Below are 20,567 nucleotides of genomic sequence, written 5' to 3' on the forward strand. Positions count from 1 at the left end.
GACTGCTGTGTGAGCTACGGCGGAATGTGGTATCTTAAAGGGACTGTGCAGTCTTGACAGTGGTGTCAGCAGTTCTGTTACTTCAGATGTTCTCCAGGATGAAAGAGGAAACCTGCGGTGGGCGGCACAGACAGTAATGCCATGGCCTTGGGAGTGTGGGGCAGGATCTGACCTACTTTGGGGCACGTGGGCATTGCAGAAAGACAGTCACTGACATCACAACATACTCACAGATCTGTTTGCATGGCCACCTAGGCGCAGAGAGCAACTAGAAAGACAACATGGGACCCTGTCTGCAGTTTGATTAATCTGGAATTTCTAATGTATTTTGCTTCTCCTTCTCTTTCATTATAATAAAATAAAACCATATACTGACACAGACATGATGGAAAAATCATGGTCTAATATTTTATTTTGTAAGTAATGCCAATAAAATTGTTTACAAACATCCCATTTTTTGTTAAATATCTAGATGCTCAGACATTAGTCTGAGCATTATCATAGCCCTTGCAGCTCTCTTTGTGAAGAGGAGATAGTGATGTTCATGGAAAGGTCAGGGCCGGGGGGTGGGTGACAAAATCTCTGTCTCTAAACTGTGTACTACATAGCAATTGTTGTCACCTGTTGTCTGTGAAATGAACTGGCAAAAGAATTTACACTTGAAACAGATGTGGGACAACTACTGGATTTTGTGTATTGATGTGGGTTTTGTTGGAGGGATTTTTTGCATTATGTGCAAATACAGCAAGGTAAGTGCACCACATAGAAGGCATCCAGCTGTAGTTATCACACTCGGCAACAATGTAAAACCTCTATTTTGTGTAATTTTTTAAAAAATAAAATTTTATCTTGAAGGTCAGCTGTGGCATATTGCTGTACCCTGCCTTGTTTGTCCAGGAAGAAATGGAAACTATCCCTGCTCCTTTTAGAGACCAAAGGCTTACAGTGGAAAGAAAGGTCAGGAATGGTTTTAGTAAACCTTACAGGTAGATAATAAACTATGTCTTAACTTGCTTTACATTATTCTGCTTGCATCATGTTCTTTAGGGGGTGCTTAGAGGTGGCTGTCAAGATGAAAGCCTGTTGCACAAGGTACAGTAACTGAGTTTTTTTTCCTGTTCTAGGTTTATCATTTAAGCCTAACTGCAGTATGAAAAGAAGTACCCTACTGGAAGAGTTTTAGAGCAATGTTACTTTTTACTGATTTTTGTTCACTATAATTTCTATCACATGAGAAGTTCGGGTAGATTCTATTAGCTTCATCTACTTATGCTCAGAAAAGACTCAGTTGTTGACAAAAATAAACAGATTAAGGTAGTTAAGCCAAAGAAGATTGGCCCAAGCTTAACATTTGGCATAGTTACAGCATTTCACACTTCTGTGGAAAACACTTTTAAACTGCTAAAACTACCTGAGTTCATATGCGAGCATAGTTTATTGGCTACTTAAATACAACTTGGCAGCACTTAAGTTCAGCCAGCTTTTGCAGCCTTTGTCCTGTGTGCATCCACATCTTGACACTTACCTAGTATGACCTTGTTGCTGTAGCAGTAACCTGTAGTTGTGTATATAAAGCCTCTCCCTGGGGAAGCCCTAGTATGAGTGAAGTTACAAAAGAAGACAACCTTGGAGTTTATTACAGAATAAGTGTGTTAAACTCTGGCTGTACTGTGATACACTTTAGCAGTGGCACAGGTGGGTAAGGGCAAGTTATAATACAGAAGAATGAAATAGTTACCTGGAAATTTAAGAACATTTTGAGTATTTTTAAAGGCTGAAAAAGTATATAGAATGTGTACTGTTAGAAAACACCATTAAACTACTAAGGGTCATCTATTTAACCAGAAATTCTAAGCTGCTGTTATATAACTGCTGGTCTCACAGGTATGGATCCCCTTTCCCTGAAATGGGGAGCAGTGTCAGCAGGAAAGGGCTTGGACTAACAGCATTACAGCTTTCTCTTTTAAGGTTACTCCTTTCCAGCAGCAGGTCTCTAGATGAGGACCTAACTATTAGGGAAACAGTAACAATATAGTTAACCGAATGGCAGAAGAAAAGCTTTCCTGTCTTTCACCCCTCAAACACCTTTTTTTGAACCCTGACAAATCACCCCAACAAGGAAAGAAATAGAAACCACGTAGTTGCCTCTGGTTTTCTATCCCAGACACACCTATCCATTTCCTTTAAGTGCAATTTATTATTTTTTTTTTTTAGTGCAAATGTAATGGGAACTCTGAGCTATCATGGAAAGATTGCAAGACTAGATAGTGCAGGTGCCATCTGCAGTTTCCTGATTGGCACAGATAGGTAGAATTACTAGTTACACATGTAGCTTGACTGGCTTATTTATTTGCTTAGAAAAATATTCACAACATTCAGATTCCCATTTTTAAATAATTTTAAAGAATGCAACATGTTTTTGAGAAATTCCCACAATATGAATGAAGTCTTAATACTGCAACTGAAGGACAGCTATACACAAGCTTAACAGGGTACATAAGGCAGACAGAACGGTAATAGCAGCTGAACTAGAGCTGAGAAATTGTCAACACGCTTTCAACTGTTTGGTGTATTGCAGCAACTCAGACAAGGCAATAAGTAGGTGGTTCCCAAGAACAGTTGAACAAATTAAGTTATGAGACACTTTATAAGAAGGATGTCGCCTCTCCTGGTGCCCTCTTTCTCCTTAATTGCTTAGCTTTTGTTTTCCATTCTTCACACTTCAAAGCAGTTTTAAAGAACATCTTCATGTTTTGTTTTCCAGAATTTGAAAACCTATGAACGTATTATTAGGGAGTGGAGAAGGAGAGGAAGAACAAGAACATGGGCCCCTGTTTTCAGGAGGATATGTTCTGGCAGTGTTACATCCACCCTGTAGGCAGCATGGAATAGGTCCACTGGAAGCAACAGACGAACCCATATAAGGTTTTACCTGACCTGTCTCCAAAAGCACTGGGAGCCTGTGGTAGGTAGGCTTAAAAGCTATTTCACTATGTCAATGCTACTGCTAAAGTTAAATAGCTAAATTACAACTTTCTATCTTACCAAATACACACATGTATGCACTTTGCAGGCATTCCACCAAAAAAAGAACAGTAGGTCCCAAATAACATACATAATCAATTCACAGTATCTTGCCTTAAGACAAAGTTCCCTATATAAGAAACCATACCTAAAAGCCACACAAACTTTGTCAAATCCTTTCTCAGTAAGAAATTTATACCAACCTGTGGGAGAGCTTAGTGCACATGAGAAGGTGGTATTAACTTAAACCAAGCACAGTGCAAGCTGCTGTGCCTGCTCTCCACCTCCCTGCCAAAGCAAGTTCAGCTAGACTGTTCACTTCGTTCTCAAGACTCAAGGAGAGGCTGCCCATGATACTGGTCAGGGGCTCTGTTTTTGTTCATTTTCTACATCATTTTACATAGTTACAGGGCTAGATCACCACCTGCAAGCAAAGAAAAGCTTATAGCCTGGTTCCTTGTGAGAAGTACTGAACAGATTTCTTAGCTCTGTTAATATGAAGTGGACTAGGGAAACTAGTGGCAATTACTACTCTGGACAGGCATCGTGTAGTATGAAGTAGTGTAGTATTAAGCTATGATGTTTGTTTGCTTTCCAACCACTGGTTTGTGTGACAGTGCTAAACAATATCAAATCTATTGCTACATAGGTACAAGGAGACTGCTAGTCTAGCCAGCTTGTTAACTACATGTCTACAAACCAATTGAAAACATTCATTCTGAGTGCTAAAAGAAACAGTGTAAGGGGTCTTTTGACATTTGTGTAAAGGTTTTCCCCTCTTTGAATAAGAGATTAGTCATCAACAGAAAATGGGTCATCAGCAAGTCCAGTGTTAGGGTTGAGAAGAGAGGGACTTGTACTTAGATCTGTGTTCATCTATTTCTTCCTTCGTTTTTTTGATACAGCTAAAGATCTCCTTGAAGAGTGCTTTATATTCAGGAGGAGCATTTGCAGGAGAGTCACTTAGCTCCACATTTGTGGATTCTTGATTGCTAGCTGAAAGATCATACTGGGCATTTCCCACATTAAGGTCTTTGGAATACTGCTTCAGTGTTTGTACAGCCTTGTGTTTCAAAGAATCTTCATCAATTTGACACTTCTTTAAAAGTTCCTCATACTTCACTTTCAGAGCATTATACTGAGCATCAACTTCATTAAGCACAGAGATTCCTCGCTGCTTCACAGCTTCAGCTCTCCTAATACACGTTTCTTCGTGGCCCCTTAGAATGTCTCCCCCTGCAGCGCTACTTAGGAAAGTTTCGCTACTGCTCCGCTTCAGTGCCTTCTTGTCAAGCTCACATACGTTCAGAAGTCCATCATCTGCTGGGCTCTGACCAAGCTCCCTTTCTAAGGATTCCTTGAATGAAATGAAAAATGATTCTGGCACCAATTTCTCTGCATTATGGAATGTGTTTTCAGACTGAAGTATTTGGCGCATTTCAGCTACTTCCACTTCCAACTCCTCTGCACGAGCCCGATACAAGTCTATATCAGCAAGCCTCTGTTCAAGGTCACAGTTTTCTTTTACCACAAGACTATATTCCTCTTCCATGGTTATCCTCTTCTCTTTTTCTAGGTTAAGTTGGGCTTGCAGAACTGTAACTGCCTTTTTTAAGTTCTCATTTTCTTCTTCTAGAGGACTCAGCTGACTATCCATGGAAGTTATCTTTTCTGCAAACACATGATCATAAACAAAATACCTGCAGAAACAAACACAAAAGTATTATGAAATCTAGGAAATACAGCTGACCCCACCTAAAGTTTTCCTGTCCTAGGTAACTCATGACAGACTTAAACTGAATGCTAACATATCTCAGAATATACATAGCAGTCATTTTGCTAACCTATCAGTCCATTTAATAATCACAAAGGGAGTTTGTAAATACTTCATGTGCCATCAAGCCTTCCCCCTCTAGCAGAATGGCAGCTTTTTAACAGTTTCAAGTTATAGATCAGCTTACTGAATAACTAGGTCTAGAATTTAAGTTTTTAAAAAAATTCATGTATCATGTAATACTTTCTGACCCTTCAGATCTTTTTCCCACAGCTTTCCACTCTTACAACTTGTGTCACTATTGAGTGTGGAAACAAGCTTCAAAAAAGATAAGGCAATTCTGTAGCCACAAGCCTTTGGCAGTTTGAAAGAAGCCACATGCCTATCTTTCGAAATGTCAAGAAATAACACTTGGATACAGAGATTGCTTATTTTGCAGTCCTACTTCCATGTAGTACTGGAAGAGCAGACAAAAGAGCCTGTTCTCCTTGTCTGTAAAGGTGCTTCATTTCTGACATTACCTTCTAGGACTGAAGCTAGACTGAGTTTTTACCCCAGGTGACTTTTGATAGGCACACAAAAGCAGTTCAGCTTGGTAGAACTGCTCAAAATTAAGAAGCAGCCCAGAGCTCCAGGCTCCATTTTAACCAGTTTAAATTCAGCAAATCTACTGCAGTTATTCCATCTTCCTTGAAGACAAGATGCCCACAGACATCCAAGAAAATAGTAAGTTACAGAAAAGATTGTTTAGGATGTTTATTTAGTAATTATCTGTTTGCACTTTATCTGACTGAAAAGAAGGAGGTTCAAATCCTTGTAGACTTCCTGGGCTATGATTTTATATGCTTAGAAACTTTGGGGCAGAACGTTTCAAGATAAGAGAGTGGAATGTACAGTTCGTCTTCCACAAAGGCTATTACAGTCTGCAACCAGAAGCATGCCACTGCAGTGGCAACACCACACAATGCAGGACTGCAGAGATATTTTGCTAGCTGTGAACATAAGATGCTTTTCTGCTAGCTTCCTTGACATCTGTGCTTGTTTCTAGTTTTTCAAACTTTGCTTAAAATAATTTCAGTATTTTATTTGGTATGCAAGACAAGAGTCTTACTGGCGAAGGTCATACAGCTCCTTCAAACACGAGAAGCTGTGCATTGATCTTGGCTGGTCAGATCTCTCATGGCTCATCCGGCCTCGTCCAGACTTCTTCAGTTCTTCTACTTGTCTTTGAAGGTCATCTATGTGTGTTTGCAGATTTTCAATAGTCTCTGTCAAGCTAAAAGTGAAGGACTGCTGTTAAAACATTTGACTGTTCAGTCAAGGACACAAGATAAAAGCTCTCATCCCCTCATATTGCAATTTCTCCTCTGAAGACTGCTCTTTGGCCACAAAACACTTTTAAATAAAGTTACCAATTTAAGAGTGTTGTAGAACAACACTAGACAGAAACAGCCATTCAGTAACTGTACAAACATGCTTGGTCTGCTCTTTTCATATTAACAGTTGAGAGCAGAGGGGAAAAAAGAGGATCTAGCCTAAGTTTGTTACCTTAGTATCTTTTGTTGTGAAGCTCTGCTCTCCGCAACTAGTTTTTGATTAGTGTCTTCTAGTTCTCTTGCTGTCACATCCAGCTGCTCATAGACTTTTGCATGTTGATCATTCATTTGACGCAAGAGCTCCACTTGCTTTGTGAGATACTGCAAGACAATACTGCTGTTACTAGTCTGCACTTGAATCACACATAGAGCTACTGTTCTGCACTTTTATTCACACATAAGTTTCAGAAATACAGAGATTCCAGTGGGTCCTTTGGAAAACATACAGTTGTAAAGGTGCCATCAGAGCTCAGCTAGCTAGCTTGCTTTGTCACTGAGGTCAACACAGACTGATCATCCAGCCTTTCACCCAGATGAGTTTGGTTTGTTTGTGCTGTTTTTTTTTCCCTTTATCTATCCTTGCTGCAGCTAAGCTGTTAGCTAGTACCCATGCCTTCTTGACTGGGTTTGCCTGTAGTGCAGTCATCACTAATACAGCCACAAATCCCAATTTCAACACAGCCCTTAACTATCCATTGAGTCTTTCTAAAAGTTGCAGTGGGCTCCATCACAAGTTTTGTGATGACGTTGACCCAACAGTTTTCTTAGCATTAAACTGAAATATTGGGTGGCACTATCTATATCTTTTTCCAACTGGCCTATGTTTTTCCATTTTGAAGCAGCATTATGTTCAGCAAAACACAATTTAGATTGTGGTCACACTTAAGAGAGTTTGTGGACTACTGTGTGTCAGGAAGTACAACCAAACTTTTGGATTCACTCTTTAATTTCTCATAGGGAACTCCAGTTACTGTAATACCAAGAGGTTTTTTTTTTTTTTTTTTTAATAAAACACACAAAGTGGTCTCATTTTAATCCTCTTTAGTCTTACAGTTACCAAAATAGTCTGTTAAGTGTCTAGAATAATTTCAGAAAGCCTGGAATTCTCAGCATAAGAAGTTAACAATAACTTAAGACTCTTAATTCAAGTGCCTTATATGGTCCCACATACGGTAGGACTGATACAGTTCAAAAAAGAAACACGTTTGTTTTAAACAGGCTTGAGAACAACAACAAAAATCTTTTAATTCTGAAATACTTTGTTGTTATATAGAACTTCCTTCTTACAATACATTCTTACTACATGCTACTCACTGATAAGTATGAACACCCATCGGACTTTGAGGCAGATCTACCTCTCTTTACATAGGCACATTCTGAAAACTTCTAATGTTCTACTTAACCTTTTACCTCCTTAAGAGAGATTGATGGGTTTACATTTTAGGCAATTTAAGAACAGATTATAAATTAATCTAGGACTAGTAACTGCTACATACAGACTTCTAGAAGATCAACACGATAGCAGTTGGCTAGATCCTTCTGTAGCCTGTACGCATGTGACAGAGGATTTACACAAAAATAGTTTATGGATTAGCAGCAGAATCTCAATGTGACCCACTTCAGATTAACTTTCCCTATTGGTCACTCTCAGAAGGAGCTAGAGATCTTCATATTTTGTTCAGCAATACAAGACTGACTAAGCACAGAAACAAGGTTTTGGTACCAGAATTAGATGTTCCCACTTCTCACAGTGGGGTTTTGCAGAAGGTTTAGCTGAATGGAAGATATAAAGCACCAGTTTAATCCACCTTGTCCCTCCAATATCTTTAGTGTTGGTATTAATTTGGCCTGCTGTAACCAGGCCATGAAAACAAAGCACAGCTGTGGTAACACCTTAGAAGTTTGCATTTGTTCCACCTCCCCAGCAACTGAGCAGCTAACATGAAGCAGCAGCTGAGACTTCTGTTCCACTGCATGACAAAGGAGAGTCAGTATTCCTGAAGTCTGAATGCCGAGAACTAATATTCAGATGGCAATAAAGTTGCCCTTTCACTCCAGCATTTATTACACCTACAGTGATTCATTAGTGGCATACATGTCAGCACAGAGGTCAGATATAATGATCCAAGGCTGTAAAGCACTTAATATGTTAGTATATACCAGCTATAATCTTAAGCATCCCAAAAGCCTTTGACCCTTCCTTTTCAGTTCAGAAAAGGTAGTGCCATATTTGAGAATGACCTTAATCATTGTAAGAAGAAGTTTTAGAGTTCACTACCTGTAAGAAGTGGATTTATTGGGGAGGATAGAGGCAGGGGGTAGAAAGAATTTCATTACTTTATTTGCACTAAAAAAAGCTAGTCAAAACCCAAGCAAAGTAGCTCTAAGAACACTGAAAGACCATTTACTGCTTGCAGAGATGAGCAAGTTAAGAATTAGGAAGATACGGAAACATCAAGCACAGATGCTGGATATAGCACTTAGAGACTGCAAAGTTATGTTATTTCAAAACATGTTGCAACTGTATTAAACGCTTCCAACAATATGGCTGATTACAGAATCATTCAGGTTAAAAAAGACCTCTAAGATCACCAAGTCCCACCGTTAACCTAGCACTGCCAAGTCTGCCACTACACCATGTCTCTAAGCATCCCATCTGCACATCTTCTGAATACCTTAAGTAGAGCAGTATTTGTATAGCACCTTCATAGCAACGATACATGTTTAAGTCTTAAGTTGCAGCTGTACAAAAACACTCTGTAACTGCGCAAGTTCTACTTACACAAATTAATTCATATTTTGTAAGAATTTAGCATACACCAGTCACAGCCTGGTCCCTGTGATTCATACTAGAACCAAACTGAAATGCTGGACTACGTTTCCATTATATTGTCAGTTAGAGAAGTACTGAATATTTAATAAATTTAATTATTAGAGACCATGCATTGCCCTCTTAATAGATGAAAATCATTACATTGACAAATGCTATGTCTGCAAGAACATAAGCACTGTTAAAAAAAAAAAAAAAAAAGACGTTGCCAAAAATGGTTAGGTTTTTCCATCAAGTAACAAAGCTGAGTGTTTCCTGAGGGTGGTTCTGATCCCTTACCCCGTAACTACAGAAATATATACCCATTACATCCCGTATTTAGGTACTAGTTAAATGTTTGTTCTTGCTGATTTTTAATTGAACTTTACTTTAGTTCCCTTTACCACAGCTCAGTTTAACAGAAGTACATATCCTCAGATTTTACTCAAATCTTTTCATGCTTTAGTCAAGCATTCAAATTTCAGTGCAGTAATTTATCATAAGAGGTCAAATGATATGAAATTAAGACGAGCAAAGTTTAGCAATAAGACTCCTGAAATAACTTTTCCTGTATACAACTCAAGTCCTTTGTCATTATGTAAAACAAATCCAATAAGGTTAGTGGTACAAAGACTCCATTGCTGAGACAAACAGGTCTAACTATGATCAAAGCCTATCTATGTTATTGAGGTAGCAGAAGTACTTAAAAGTTGCTCAGTGATTGTCTTGAAAGTGTCAGTCAGATGTCAAGAAACTCAGATCTTCTAACTTATGTGCTATTTTGTTGCATGTTTACATGCTTTAACACTTGGATCCCTTAAATATTTACCTCTATCTCCTGCAGTTGCTCTTGGTTTGTTGCATACATTTGCTGTAAAGATTCCTCTAATTCGGTGTTTCGATCCAGTAGTGTCTTTCCAAGCTCAGCAGCAAGGTGAAGATCTAAAAAAGAAGTCATATGTACACACGTTACAGACACAGCCAGCCATCTTCTCTTCACTTCCTTCCACCTGCCCAGTACAGCACCAGCATCTCTATTTGAGGTGTCTGTTAACTACATTTCACAATGTTTACAACAGTCATGTTTTAGAAAAGTAAAGGTAAAAGCAAACTTATCAGGCTAGACCTGGGCCAAAGCTGCTTGCACTCTCATTTACTTTGCTGTTCTTCCCCATTACCCCTTCAGCAAGGAGCTCAGATCACACAGGATCAAAGTGGTGAATTAAAATTGCAGACACTTTATGGTGAAACAAGAATATGTAAAGACATAAAACTAATAAAGAAATGTAGCTATTCTGCTTTTCAAGCTCATAAACCTAGGAGACAGCAATTGCTTTATGTGCTCCAAAACAACATTTTAAGTGTCATTTATTCCCAAGCACTTAATCTCTATTTCACTTCAGTCATCTTCAATCACCTCCAGGGTGCGGTGACTAGTGTTGTTTCGAATTAAGAAATAAATCATCTGAACGCCCAGTTCCTTTCTCAAGGGAGGCTTGATATTTGTTCCACAGCTTATGTATTACTATGATATTGTCTTTACAGACACACACAATTTAAAATTCAACATTATGTGATGATATCAATCTAGTGTTATGGTTACCATAGTAATTACTCTGTGCAGGGTATTACATGTTTAAAATCCAACAGATTTTGAAAGTCTCTTATTTTTCACCTCCTTCCCATCACCTGGACCATGACCATGTTGTCTCCTGCACGCATGACAGTCTTGTTAGTTTGCTCATAGATCAGACTGGCATCACCAATGGGAAGGAAAGGAAACAGAAGGAAATTCAAGAAAAAAAATCTATTCAAGAAGTCTTAAATTAAGGTACAAAAAGCATGTACTGCATCAGCAGCAGTTGAAGCAAGACAAGAAAATGTATCCCATTTTCATTTGATTAAGATGGCCTTGTTTTAACATGTTATCTTACCTCTTTCCTGCCCTTTCCCAGTTACATTATCAGCTAGTCATTGGAGTAGACAGAATGCTGCTCCAAGATTGTTTTGTGCTAACCTTCAGTTTGGCAGCCTGTCCAAAATGATTACTTGATCTAGATGCATAAACCAAGGACTGAATTCAGACCTAACAGCCAAATGTTCCTGTTCACTTGTCTCTGTAAGCTGTAGATGTCCAAGTTTGGACAAACAGCAGCTGTGGTATTCTTTACACATTCTTTACAGCTCCAGTGCATTGTTTGAAATAATTTTTGTGGAATTTAAGAATGTGACTTTAAGGTGGGAAACAAGTCACACTGCATCCAAGTTCCTGGTAGAACTAGAAGCCCCACTGAATGCTGGTTTATACCGAGCAGTTTATCCTCACGTAGCTCTTTCATTGTTACAGCACTTGTTAAGAAACAGCTGATTTTAGAGCTTTTTCCCAGGGTTTAAAGTATTTGGGATAAGAAAACCTTAAGGCATCCTGCTTAAGATTTTCCCATTTTAAAACAAAGCTCATATATTGTTTATCCGTGGACAGAGCAACTTCTAAAGCAAACACCAAGCTGTTTGTTCTATCACTCTATAGAATACTGGAGTCTTCAAATACAGTCATCTTTCATCCTATATAAAACAGAGTCCTGATTCACAAGTTCTCATACTACACAAATCTTTACTAACACCCACAATCTTTAAAGCCCGTCAACAATATTGGCATCATTCAAGGCAAAGACTAAATAGTCCATTCTTTTATTTTAATAGAGTAGAATAAGAGCTTTAGAGAGGATTTTAGGATTATGTTAAAGACTTAATGCATAATGGAATTTTGCTGCCATTTTCCTTCCCAAAGTGAAAGTTTGTTTTGATGTTTAAATACATTTAGGAGTAGACAGTTTCATTCTTAAATGCCCCCACATCTACAAAATCAAGGAGTGCACACCACACAGCACTTTGAACACAATGCGAATAATAGAATTCATGTCACTGTACTTATACACCCAATCTGTTCATTAGCATGGCAGAAGCACAAATGAGTTACTAGGGGAGAAGCATGCTATTTTGTAATTAAGGTAATTTGTTTTTGAGGGGGAGAAGACAAGTGGAAGAGCTCAGTAACATGCAATGAAACTCTTAACTGCTACCCTAGAAAAGGCAACAACAATCTGACCTCTCCTAAAATTAAGAGTTTACTTTGCATCTGTTTTTCCACATTAAATGCCTTTTCTCCCTATATTCCCTAAGAGAGAATTTTAAGTCAGATGTAGAACATGTTCTCCTGATACAGAAATTAGTTTACATTTGTCTTAGTCGCTGTATAATACTAGAAGCACACTACATTTTCTGTTGAAAATTTATGTAAACTAGTAGTTAAAACCTGCAACAGACAATTACACATTTTCCCTTTTTCAACATGAAGATGTAAGCAGAGAGGTTTTTAATAATGCAAACTGCATAAGCACAAATCTTAAGAACCTGATTTTCATAAACCTGATCAGTCTTACTCATGCCATTTAAGAGCTGCATCAGGAATCTCTAAACTGAACAGGATTTCAGTGATAGGTCTTCAGCAGTGTTACAAAGCCCTCATTTGCAAGCACTTCCCCACAAATTCCTTTGACAGTGTTACAGTAATTGAGAAAAAGATGAAGACAGTACCAAAACCCTTATCTTCTACATTTCATAACCCACATAACAAAATGATTCAGATAATTTTCCATCTAAAAATAAGTCTATACTTTTGAATAGCAGAAGTCATTAGTAGCGCAAGATGTATATGTAAGCCCGGATGAAGTTTATTTTACTGTAAAATTAAACCTTCTTTTTCTTACTGAGATGTATATTCTCTCCTCCATGATCAGATTACTCTGTGTTATTAAAGCAAGTAACAGCAAGAAGCACACTCATAAAAGAGCTCTTTTCCAAAGGTCAGCACACTGCAGCAAGACACGGATCTTGCAGGAGGAGGGATGGCTGTTCCCATCCTTAGAAGAATTCCACAAACGTTCTGTTTTCAGCAGCAGCATGCCAGAGAAGCCCACCTCCATTGTCAAGGCAAAAGCTTTTGATGCATACAAAGACTGTTGAAGTTCGCCTGAAACCCTACCCTGATTTTCAGTTTCAAAGACAGGCTGAGAAGAAGTACAGGCTTGTTTAGGATGCTTCTTAAATGCTTAAAAACCTGTGTTTTCTCACAGACACGCTCCTCCGTTCTTAGACATGCACAGATTGTTTGGGTTGTGAAAAGTACAAAGAGACCTCGATAAGCAATCTTGCTCCTCTGTTTACATACACTGGTATCGCTTAGTTTTAGAGGGATGAAAAGTGTCTTGCAGACTGCAGGAATAGAGTATAATGGAACATTTTACAAACACTCCCTGAAGGAACAACTACTTTGCGTTTCAACTTGCCCATCAGATTATTTTCCTCCTTTCCCTTTTGGCAAGGCTAGCAGACACTTCCGTTCGGGCTTGTAAGAGATAATCCTCAGAAAAAGACTGTTCAACTGCTGGGAGAGCATGAACCAGCCCTCAAAATGCACTGACCTCTAGAAGGGACTGCTGTCTTCTAGCTCGCAGGAGGGAGCGAAGTGGTGATTTTATGGTCATTTAAACTATGAAAAAATTTGAAGTTAAACATCAGTAAGGCAAGAAGTCAGCCACTCTGCATCAGGAATTCGCCTTATAAGTCTTCTACTCCCCTAAATGCTGATGTTGTAAAAACAGTTAAATCATGTCTTCTCGTTTCCAACTTCTCTTCCTTTTGACAGCAAACCATGGATGGTTTCAGGATCTTACTTAAATTAATTGGTTTATAACCTACAGCCACGAAGACGTCTGTTTTGAGCTCAGAATCCCTAAACATAGTTGAGAAGCAAGCTATTTAAAACCCAAAGCATACAATTAGGGACCTATTCCTGTCTCAGAAGAAGTTCCTGCTGGCAGGTGCCTGATCTCAGCACAAAATCTGCTTAACCAGGGACGGCTTCCACAGGCACCTTTCCTTACAGCAGAGCGGCAAGAAGCAGCGTGTGGCGGCGTGAAACCCTAAAACCCGCGCGGGGCTAAGGCAGGGTGGCAGGACAGCACCTCACCGCTCCCAGCCGGCCCTTTAACACGCACACGGGGCCGGTACCGAGCAGCAAATGCCGGCAGGCTCTCAGGGAAGCCGCGCATTTCTTCCATATCGCGTCCGCAGGAGACTTTCGGCTGTGCCACCACCTCGGGTGGGCTCGGCAGGGCGGGCTGCCCTCAGCTCCCCCCGCTCCCGATGCCGCTCGCAGCTCAGGTACCTCGCGGCAGCCGCCTCCCCGCCTCGCCCCGGCGAACAAAGGCAGCCGCGGGCTGCAGCGGCGGGGCGAGGCGAGGCGAGCCGGGGCTGCCACCGCCACCGCCCCCAGCCCCTCACCGGCGGCTTCAGCCCGAACCCACCCCGTCCCCTCCGGGGCTCGCCCCGCCGGGGGTCACCGAGCCGGGGGCACCCCCCGGGGACCGCCCCGCCGACTGCCCGCTCCCCGCCGCCCCGCGCCGCGCCGCGCCGTGCCGCCTCACCTTGCTGCAGGTCCTGCTGGTCGTACCAGGGCTCATCCTCGCGGATCTCGAACTCCTCCACCAGGCTGCCGGCCAGCATCGCGCCCCCTTCTCCCTTCCCCCGGCGGGGCCCGGGCCAGCCGCTCCCTCTCCCCTCAGCGGCCGCCTCCGGCCATGGCCGGGCGCCGCCGATCCCTCGCCGAGCCTCTCCCCCTTCCGGCCGGGCCGCGCGGAGCCGCCGCCGCCGGCAGCAACGTGGCAGGCGCCGGCCGCCCGCCCCCCGTCGCCCCGCGATTCAAACGCGGCACCCTCAGCTCCGCGGCGGGGAGCCAATGGGGAGCCGCCCGCCCGGCGGATGGAAAGGAGCCCGAGCCAATCACCGCGCCGATCCGCGGCGGGGAGCCAATGGCAGAGAAGGGAAGGTTGGCCCGGGTTAATACGGCCCCGCCCCAGCAGGCGGTGGCGGAGCAGGGGGAGGAGGTGGGTCGGGTCGGGTCGGGCAGGGCAGGGCAGGGCGGGGGGCTGAGGGGAGCGCGGCGGGGGCTGGGCCCTGTGGGGGCTCCCCGCGGCTGAGGTGGGGCTGGGCGCGGGGAGAAGCCGCGGCTCTCGGGGAGCGCCCCCTGGCTCGGCAGCCCCCGCGGGGCGCTGAGGGAGCAGCCTGTGAGGCGGGGCGGGGCGCGGACCCTCGGCTCCCCTCAGCGGCGGTGCCCGCTTGGAGGCTCCGCGTTGGGCACGGGGCGGGCCCGGGGGTGGCTCCGGCGGCCTCCTGCCTTGTGAGGGACGGGAGTCGGGACTGGGGCTGCTGAGGAGGAAGCTCCGCGTGCCCGCTTCTCGCAGGCCGGCGCCCCCGGGCAGCGCCCCCTCAGCCCGTCAGGAGCTGCGCGGGCTCGGGGGCACTGGCGGTGCCTCCTGCGCCGGGTGCTTGCTGCTCTCATCCGCCCTCAGCAGCCCGTCCCTCGGCAGTACCCCTCAGGACTAGGAAGGGGTTTAATCTGAGCCCTGCCCTCATGGGGCTGAGGACGAGGAAGGTGTTTGTGACTATCAGGGCTATGAGCACCACACGGCAGTGCGGGACCCAGCGGGGCCTGCTGCCACCCCGTGTGGTCCAGCCAAAGCTCGTTACCACTGGGGAATCCACTTTTCTTCTCCAAGTTTGTGCTCTGGCTGCTTCTAGAGGTCATCACCCAGCCCTGGGAGAGCTGCGAGTAATGCCATGCTGCGCCTCGCTGCTTTAAACAGCCTCTTCTCTTGGCTCGTCTGTATTAACGCGGTTGCAACCACGAGGCATTTCTGCAGCTGATTGCCTTCTGTGAGTCACAAAATGTCAACACCTGTGCTTTAATGTGCTCAGTGTAAAGGCTCTGACTCTTCGGAAGAGGAGGGGGTACTCATGCATGATTTCATTGTTGTACAATTAAAGAGCACATCTTTTGGGAAAGGAAGTGTGGTACCTCAACTTCTAATTGAACCTATTTCATAAACAAGGTACAGGAGCAGATGTACCAATTAGTGTAAAGAGTTGTGTCAGATCCTGTGTATTATAATTAGTCATGACACTGGAGGCCTGGTTGCACATTGTTAGAAGGTTTTTGTAGAAGAAATGCTTTCAATTTTTCTGAAGCTAAGGGAACCATTTTTCTATTTATGTGTAGGAAGGAACTGAGTCAAGTACGATTTGAGAAATGAATGTTAATGTCAAGCATGCTTATTCCTGGTGCCTGTGGAATTTGAGGGAGAAAAGAGGCCTCTGGTTTTCCATTTGAAAACCCAGACGGGGTTGCGGGTGAAATATCTACCTTTCCAAAGATACCTTCTACATAAATCACTTTGTTAAGTACATTTGTGAAGGCTTGAACACACATTTCTTCTTAAAAAAAAAAAAAAAAAATGTGATGCTTATCAGTAACACACTTATTATAATGTCTTTCACAATTTTAATACCTCTTTTTAAAAACAAACATTCCAGATTCCATTTTTTCAATAACCTTATTCTTCATTTAAGATTTCTCAGTTTATGAAACCAAACGTGTTACAAAGATTAAAAATTCCATCACATGGAAATGAAAGAGCCTTTGCAGCCATAGCTCTCTGAAAAATAAATTTGAAAATACTCATGCTCAAATATCTAAAAATTCAGTCATATTCTCATAAATAAATTGTCTTTATAAAGAAAAAACTTAGTTCAAGTTGTCTGTCAGCTTGATTTTTTTCTTACCTGTCAAGAGAAGTTACCTTCTCTTTGCATATAGATTCATATGTGAGCACCTTAAAGATATGCACAAAAAATGTAACCAACCACCTTTTATGTGCTCTGTAAATAGTTCACTTTCTGTGTTTGGGAGGGGATGGAGAAACTGCTGTTCCACCCTCTGAGCCAGCATAGATGCTTCTCCAGCCTCTACTTGATTTGCAGCTTTTGTCTGGCCTCACCTGGTGATCAGGAGGTTACCATCTGCCCTCACAGCAGCCTGTCCTCTGCCACTTTGTGAACCACAGGAAGCAAGAAGGCTGGAAACCACCTTGCTTTAAATTACCTGTGTCTTTCATGGTTGTGATCATTGATATGATGAGTTCAGGGAGTTGCTTGTAGATGTGTTTATCAAGCATATCTTCAAACCAAGCAGATACTCAAACTGTGTATTTTGATGGATATTTGAAAACTGCATTTAGGTTAAAATTGTAAATATAACTCAGAGGAGCAAAATGTGGACTATTGACAGCAGGTTGTGAAGCTCTGGAGTTAGTGTGCATAAGGCTGAAATGTGAACCTGAAGTATCTCCAAATTACTGGCAGACAGCATCTTTCAAATAGATATAAAGAATACTAAATACTCAGTTAAAAAGAGGTAACTGGTAGAAGTATTTTTGTATTGGGATCATAGAACTGAATCTGGTCAAGAACCATAAATATAATCATTACTTTAGAAGGTTGAGGTTTCCTGAAGCTAGCTATTTTTCATGGGATAGATTACACCAAACATACTTCAGTTAATTGCTAGATACGTGGAAAAAGTCAGCATCTTAAAAATGTTGGCTGAAGATCTGTTTGATATCTTACAGAACTATATTAAAGTATTTCTGTTACTAGGAAGTACTTTAAGTGCTGTATTGCCCTATACCAGTTACTTTCAGGATTTTGTTTACATGTGGTCTCTTCTAGTAGGAAAATGTTTAAACTGTTAAAAAGTGTTTTAATGGTTTTATGGCTTCTGTTCATATCTCATTTGTTTATTATTTAAAATCATTGCTTCCATGCTTGTTAGCTATTAACATTTAAAGATGCAAAAACAAAACTATACTTGTTTTGAAAGAAATACTCATCTAAGTGTATGCTGCATTTGACATTCATAGCTATGGAATACGTAGGGTTATGAATTGAGTCACTTCATTCCTACACAGCTTCATAATTCTAAAACTACGTAGCTAGCAAGAAAGATCTAAAATTTATGGAGTTACTTTAACCTCCAAACAAGCATTAGTGTTTGAAATAGCAGATTTTCATGCACCAGTTTGGAAAGGATTCTTTTAAATTTCTGTCTACTTGTTGTATTGATTTGTAAGCATTGATTAGATTTAGAAATGTCACTGACTTCTTAATATTTTGTACCTATTCAGTTTTGTGCTCAGTGTCTTATAACTCAATAAAATGTGTTGCTAATTTTAGAAGAAAAAGTGAGGATGGGGAAGTTTTCCTATAAGAGTCCATCCCTACACCTCTGAAACAAGCCAATCTCCCATAGCATTTTATTTAGAAAAATATTTTACCAACTTTTGTATTTTTTTTTTTTTTTGTAACTTGAGGAAGAAGAGATTCGTACAATTTGGAAGATGAAGTTTGTTTTGGGAATTCAACCTAATGCACTGGCATACTCCATGACTACATTAGGTGCAGGAATGATGAACAGTATCTTTAATTTCTACTACGTTAAGCTTTTCCTAAACCAATACAAAATTTCAGAAGTAGCGTTTCATCAAGCACAGGTATTGTACAATGGAATATTTTGATTACCATTGTGTATTATGTGTCTGTGTTATAACAAAGTGGTTTTTTGTTTGTTTGTTTTTTAATGTATTTCTTTTGAATGCATTGAAAATCGTTATAAGGTACATTAACTTTAAATTTAGTTAATTTATATACAAGTGAAAATACACATAAAACCCAGTAGTTACAGTCTTTAGACTAAAAGACTCCAAACTTCAATTGCTGGAAAGATTTTTACCTTTGATAGTTTCACTTAATGTTTTAAACTAATCTTGCACCTTAGCTCCATAGATATCCTTGACTTTAGTGCTTTCCTTTGAGGTATTCAGGTACTTAAATACTGCCCTTATTCTGCAAGTCATTATCCAGGTGTCCAACTCTTGTTGTAAATAGACTCCTGAATGTAATGGGCCAGCTCATGCTGTGAATTATTTGCTGTGAGAGTTTGCAAGATACGTCCCGGGTATAAAAGTGTTTGAAGGAGTGAAGTCTAAGAGATGCAGGTTCACTTGTTGTTTATACCTGCCTACTTACTCCTTTTGGTTTCTTTCAAAAATTAATGTAAACTCTAAATACCTTTAAGAATTTGGTCCCAAGTTTGGTTTTGACCTTTCATCTTTTTTGATTCCTTTAATAGAAATTCATGATAAATAAATACTGTGTGTATTACTTCAGGGTTTGTATAACCTGTGCAGGAAAATCACACCAATGATAAATTCTGTTGTGTTTCTTGCTTGTTTGCCCCAGGTTGTATTCATGATATGGAATGCCATTAATGATCCTCTTTTCGGATATATCCAAGATAACTCCAAACTCGCATGCTGCTCAAGACGCCAGTTCTCAATTTTATATGGAGCTCCTTTATACGCATTAGCCTTTTTGCTTCCTTGGTTTCCTTGGAAACATTATGAAGAAGGTGACTGGCTAAGTGGTCTTCACCTTATTGTTGCATTATGTGCTTTTGATGGTTTGCTTACTTTTGTGCTTCTTGCGCAGTGTGCGCTCTTTGCAGAAATTTCAACAAGACATGAAAGTAGGCTTCAGCTTATTAAATACAACCAAGTAGCAACGTTAATCGGATCTACGAGCATTCTCTTTTGTGGTCTAATATCAGATAATATGGAAAATTTTGCCAATTTTCAGGCTTTTGCTGTTTTGGTTGCAGCATTAGCAACAGCTTGTATGTGTTACACAGGCAAGTATAGTACTAGTCAGTATGAACAGCGAGAAGTGCTTACAGAGAATGCTAATCTAGAAAATGGTGATAGAGTTCTCTCCTGGTCCTCTGTAATTTCATTGACCAAACAGATTATGACAGAGAAAAACTTTTTATTTTTTGTAACTATGAACTTCTTCCAAGTCTTTCACCTAGCATTCTGCAACAAGTTTATGATGATCTTTGCGGATAATCTCATTCCTAAGGATGTCCTTTCTTCCTCAATAAGAAGTATCATGTATGGAGCTGGCTTTATTTGTCCTCAGGTAGGCAGTATCACTTTCATATTTCAAAATATGAAAATATGATGTTTTAGTAGTTCTTATTAGATTAAGGTATCTATTTACAGTGTTCGTTGAAAAAATGGTGTCTCCAGCATAAATGACTGGACATACCAAGAAACAAATCTAGCTCAACAATGCCCTGAAAGAAGAAAGTACCAGTAGGTATGGAAGACTTACCAGAGAAAGGACAAGCAGGCAGACTGGTAGAAAACCATTTTACAAGAATGTGAAATGTGAATATGCAAGGAATTAATGTTTTGTGGCCTACATGATTTGTAATGCCCAAGTATAAAGGAATGAAAAGCACGCTCAAGATAAAAAGTTCCTAAAGGCAAAATCTATATAATTCTTAATTATTTTGTCTCTGTTTTTGATTTGTAATATATGATGAAAGAGTAATCTCTTCTTCAGGAAGTTTCTGAGATAAACTGCACAAAACACTGGAAAAGTTAATTAGGTATTAAAAGCATTGTTGAAATATATGAAAGCAAACAAAACTCTATATGGCTGGTTTTGGAGAATAATTTGTTCCCATGTATTTTATTGTTTACTGTCTTGGTCAGCTACATTTACTTCGTATGGAGAAAGATTTCAAGACCCCAGACAGAGATGGTGGGAGGAACAGCAGACTGTA

At 40.8% G+C, this 20,567-nt stretch overlaps 3 protein-coding genes across 12 annotated transcripts in view; 2 read left to right on the top strand and 1 right to left on the bottom strand.

Annotated features, from left to right (window-relative positions):
• Nucleotides 1-859, top strand: part of POLR3E (RNA polymerase III subunit E) — a 29,788-nt gene extending 28,929 nt beyond the window's left edge. For both annotated transcript variants that reach the window (XM_068699456.1, XM_068699457.1), the window contains exon 21: nucleotides 1-859. In XM_068699456.1, coding sequence (XP_068555557.1) covers nucleotides 1-57 — 57 coding nt within the window. In that variant the 3' untranslated portion in view covers nucleotides 58-859.
• CDR2 (cerebellar degeneration related protein 2) lies at nucleotides 536-14,750 on the bottom strand. 2 transcript variants are annotated; one of them, XM_068699466.1, is made up of 6 exons: nucleotides 14,473-14,750; nucleotides 13,468-13,535; nucleotides 9,813-9,925; nucleotides 6,347-6,495; nucleotides 5,910-6,074; nucleotides 536-4,724 (listed from the first exon to the last, which is right to left on the bottom strand). In XM_068699466.1, the coding sequence occupies exons 3-6, from the start codon at nucleotides 9,849-9,851 to the stop codon at nucleotides 3,857-3,859; spliced, it is 1,221 nt and encodes a 406-aa protein (XP_068555567.1). In that variant the 5' UTR covers nucleotides 9,852-9,925; nucleotides 13,468-13,535; nucleotides 14,473-14,750; the 3' UTR covers nucleotides 536-3,856. The 2 variants fall into 2 exon arrangements, with proteins under 2 accessions (XP_068555567.1, XP_068555566.1); XM_068699465.1 differs by lacking the exon at nucleotides 13,468-13,535.
• The window catches only part of LOC137864880 (transmembrane protein 180-like), a 19,598-nt gene continuing 13,207 nt past the window's right edge, over nucleotides 14,177-20,567 (top strand). For 5 of the 8 annotated variants that reach the window (XR_011101673.1, XR_011101672.1, XR_011101674.1 and 2 more), the window contains exons 1-3: nucleotides 14,754-14,873; nucleotides 18,253-18,432; nucleotides 19,181-19,915. Coding sequence is in view for 5 of the 8 variants with exons in the window: in XM_068699460.1 (XP_068555561.1) it covers nucleotides 14,784-14,873; nucleotides 18,253-18,432; nucleotides 19,181-19,915 (1,005 nt within the window). In the remaining 3 variants the exon portion in view is untranslated. Of the gene's footprint in view, nucleotides 14,210-14,753; nucleotides 14,932-15,272; nucleotides 15,761-18,252; nucleotides 18,433-19,180; nucleotides 19,916-20,567 lie in introns of those variants that run through there. The other 3 variants (XM_068699463.1, XM_068699461.1, XM_068699464.1) reach the window with 3 other exon arrangements.

Source organism: Anas acuta, chromosome 15, assembly GCF_963932015.1.
Source record: "Anas acuta chromosome 15, bAnaAcu1.1, whole genome shotgun sequence".
Classification (NCBI taxonomy): domain Eukaryota; kingdom Metazoa; phylum Chordata; class Aves; order Anseriformes; family Anatidae; genus Anas; species Anas acuta.

Coding starts and splice junctions, on each gene's coding strand:
- CDR2 (XM_068699465.1), bottom strand. CDS start 14,551: ATGCTGGCCGGCAGCCTGGTGGAGGAGTTCGAGATCCGCGAGGATGAG. Junction 9,926..14,472: donor CCAGCAGGACCTGCAGCAAG/GTGAGGCGGCAC, acceptor CTTCTTTTTTAG/ATCTTCACCTTGCTGCTGAG. Junction 4,725..5,909: donor GAGCTGTATGACCTTCGCCA/GTAAGACTCTTG, acceptor TTGTTTCTGCAG/GTATTTTGTTTATGATCATG.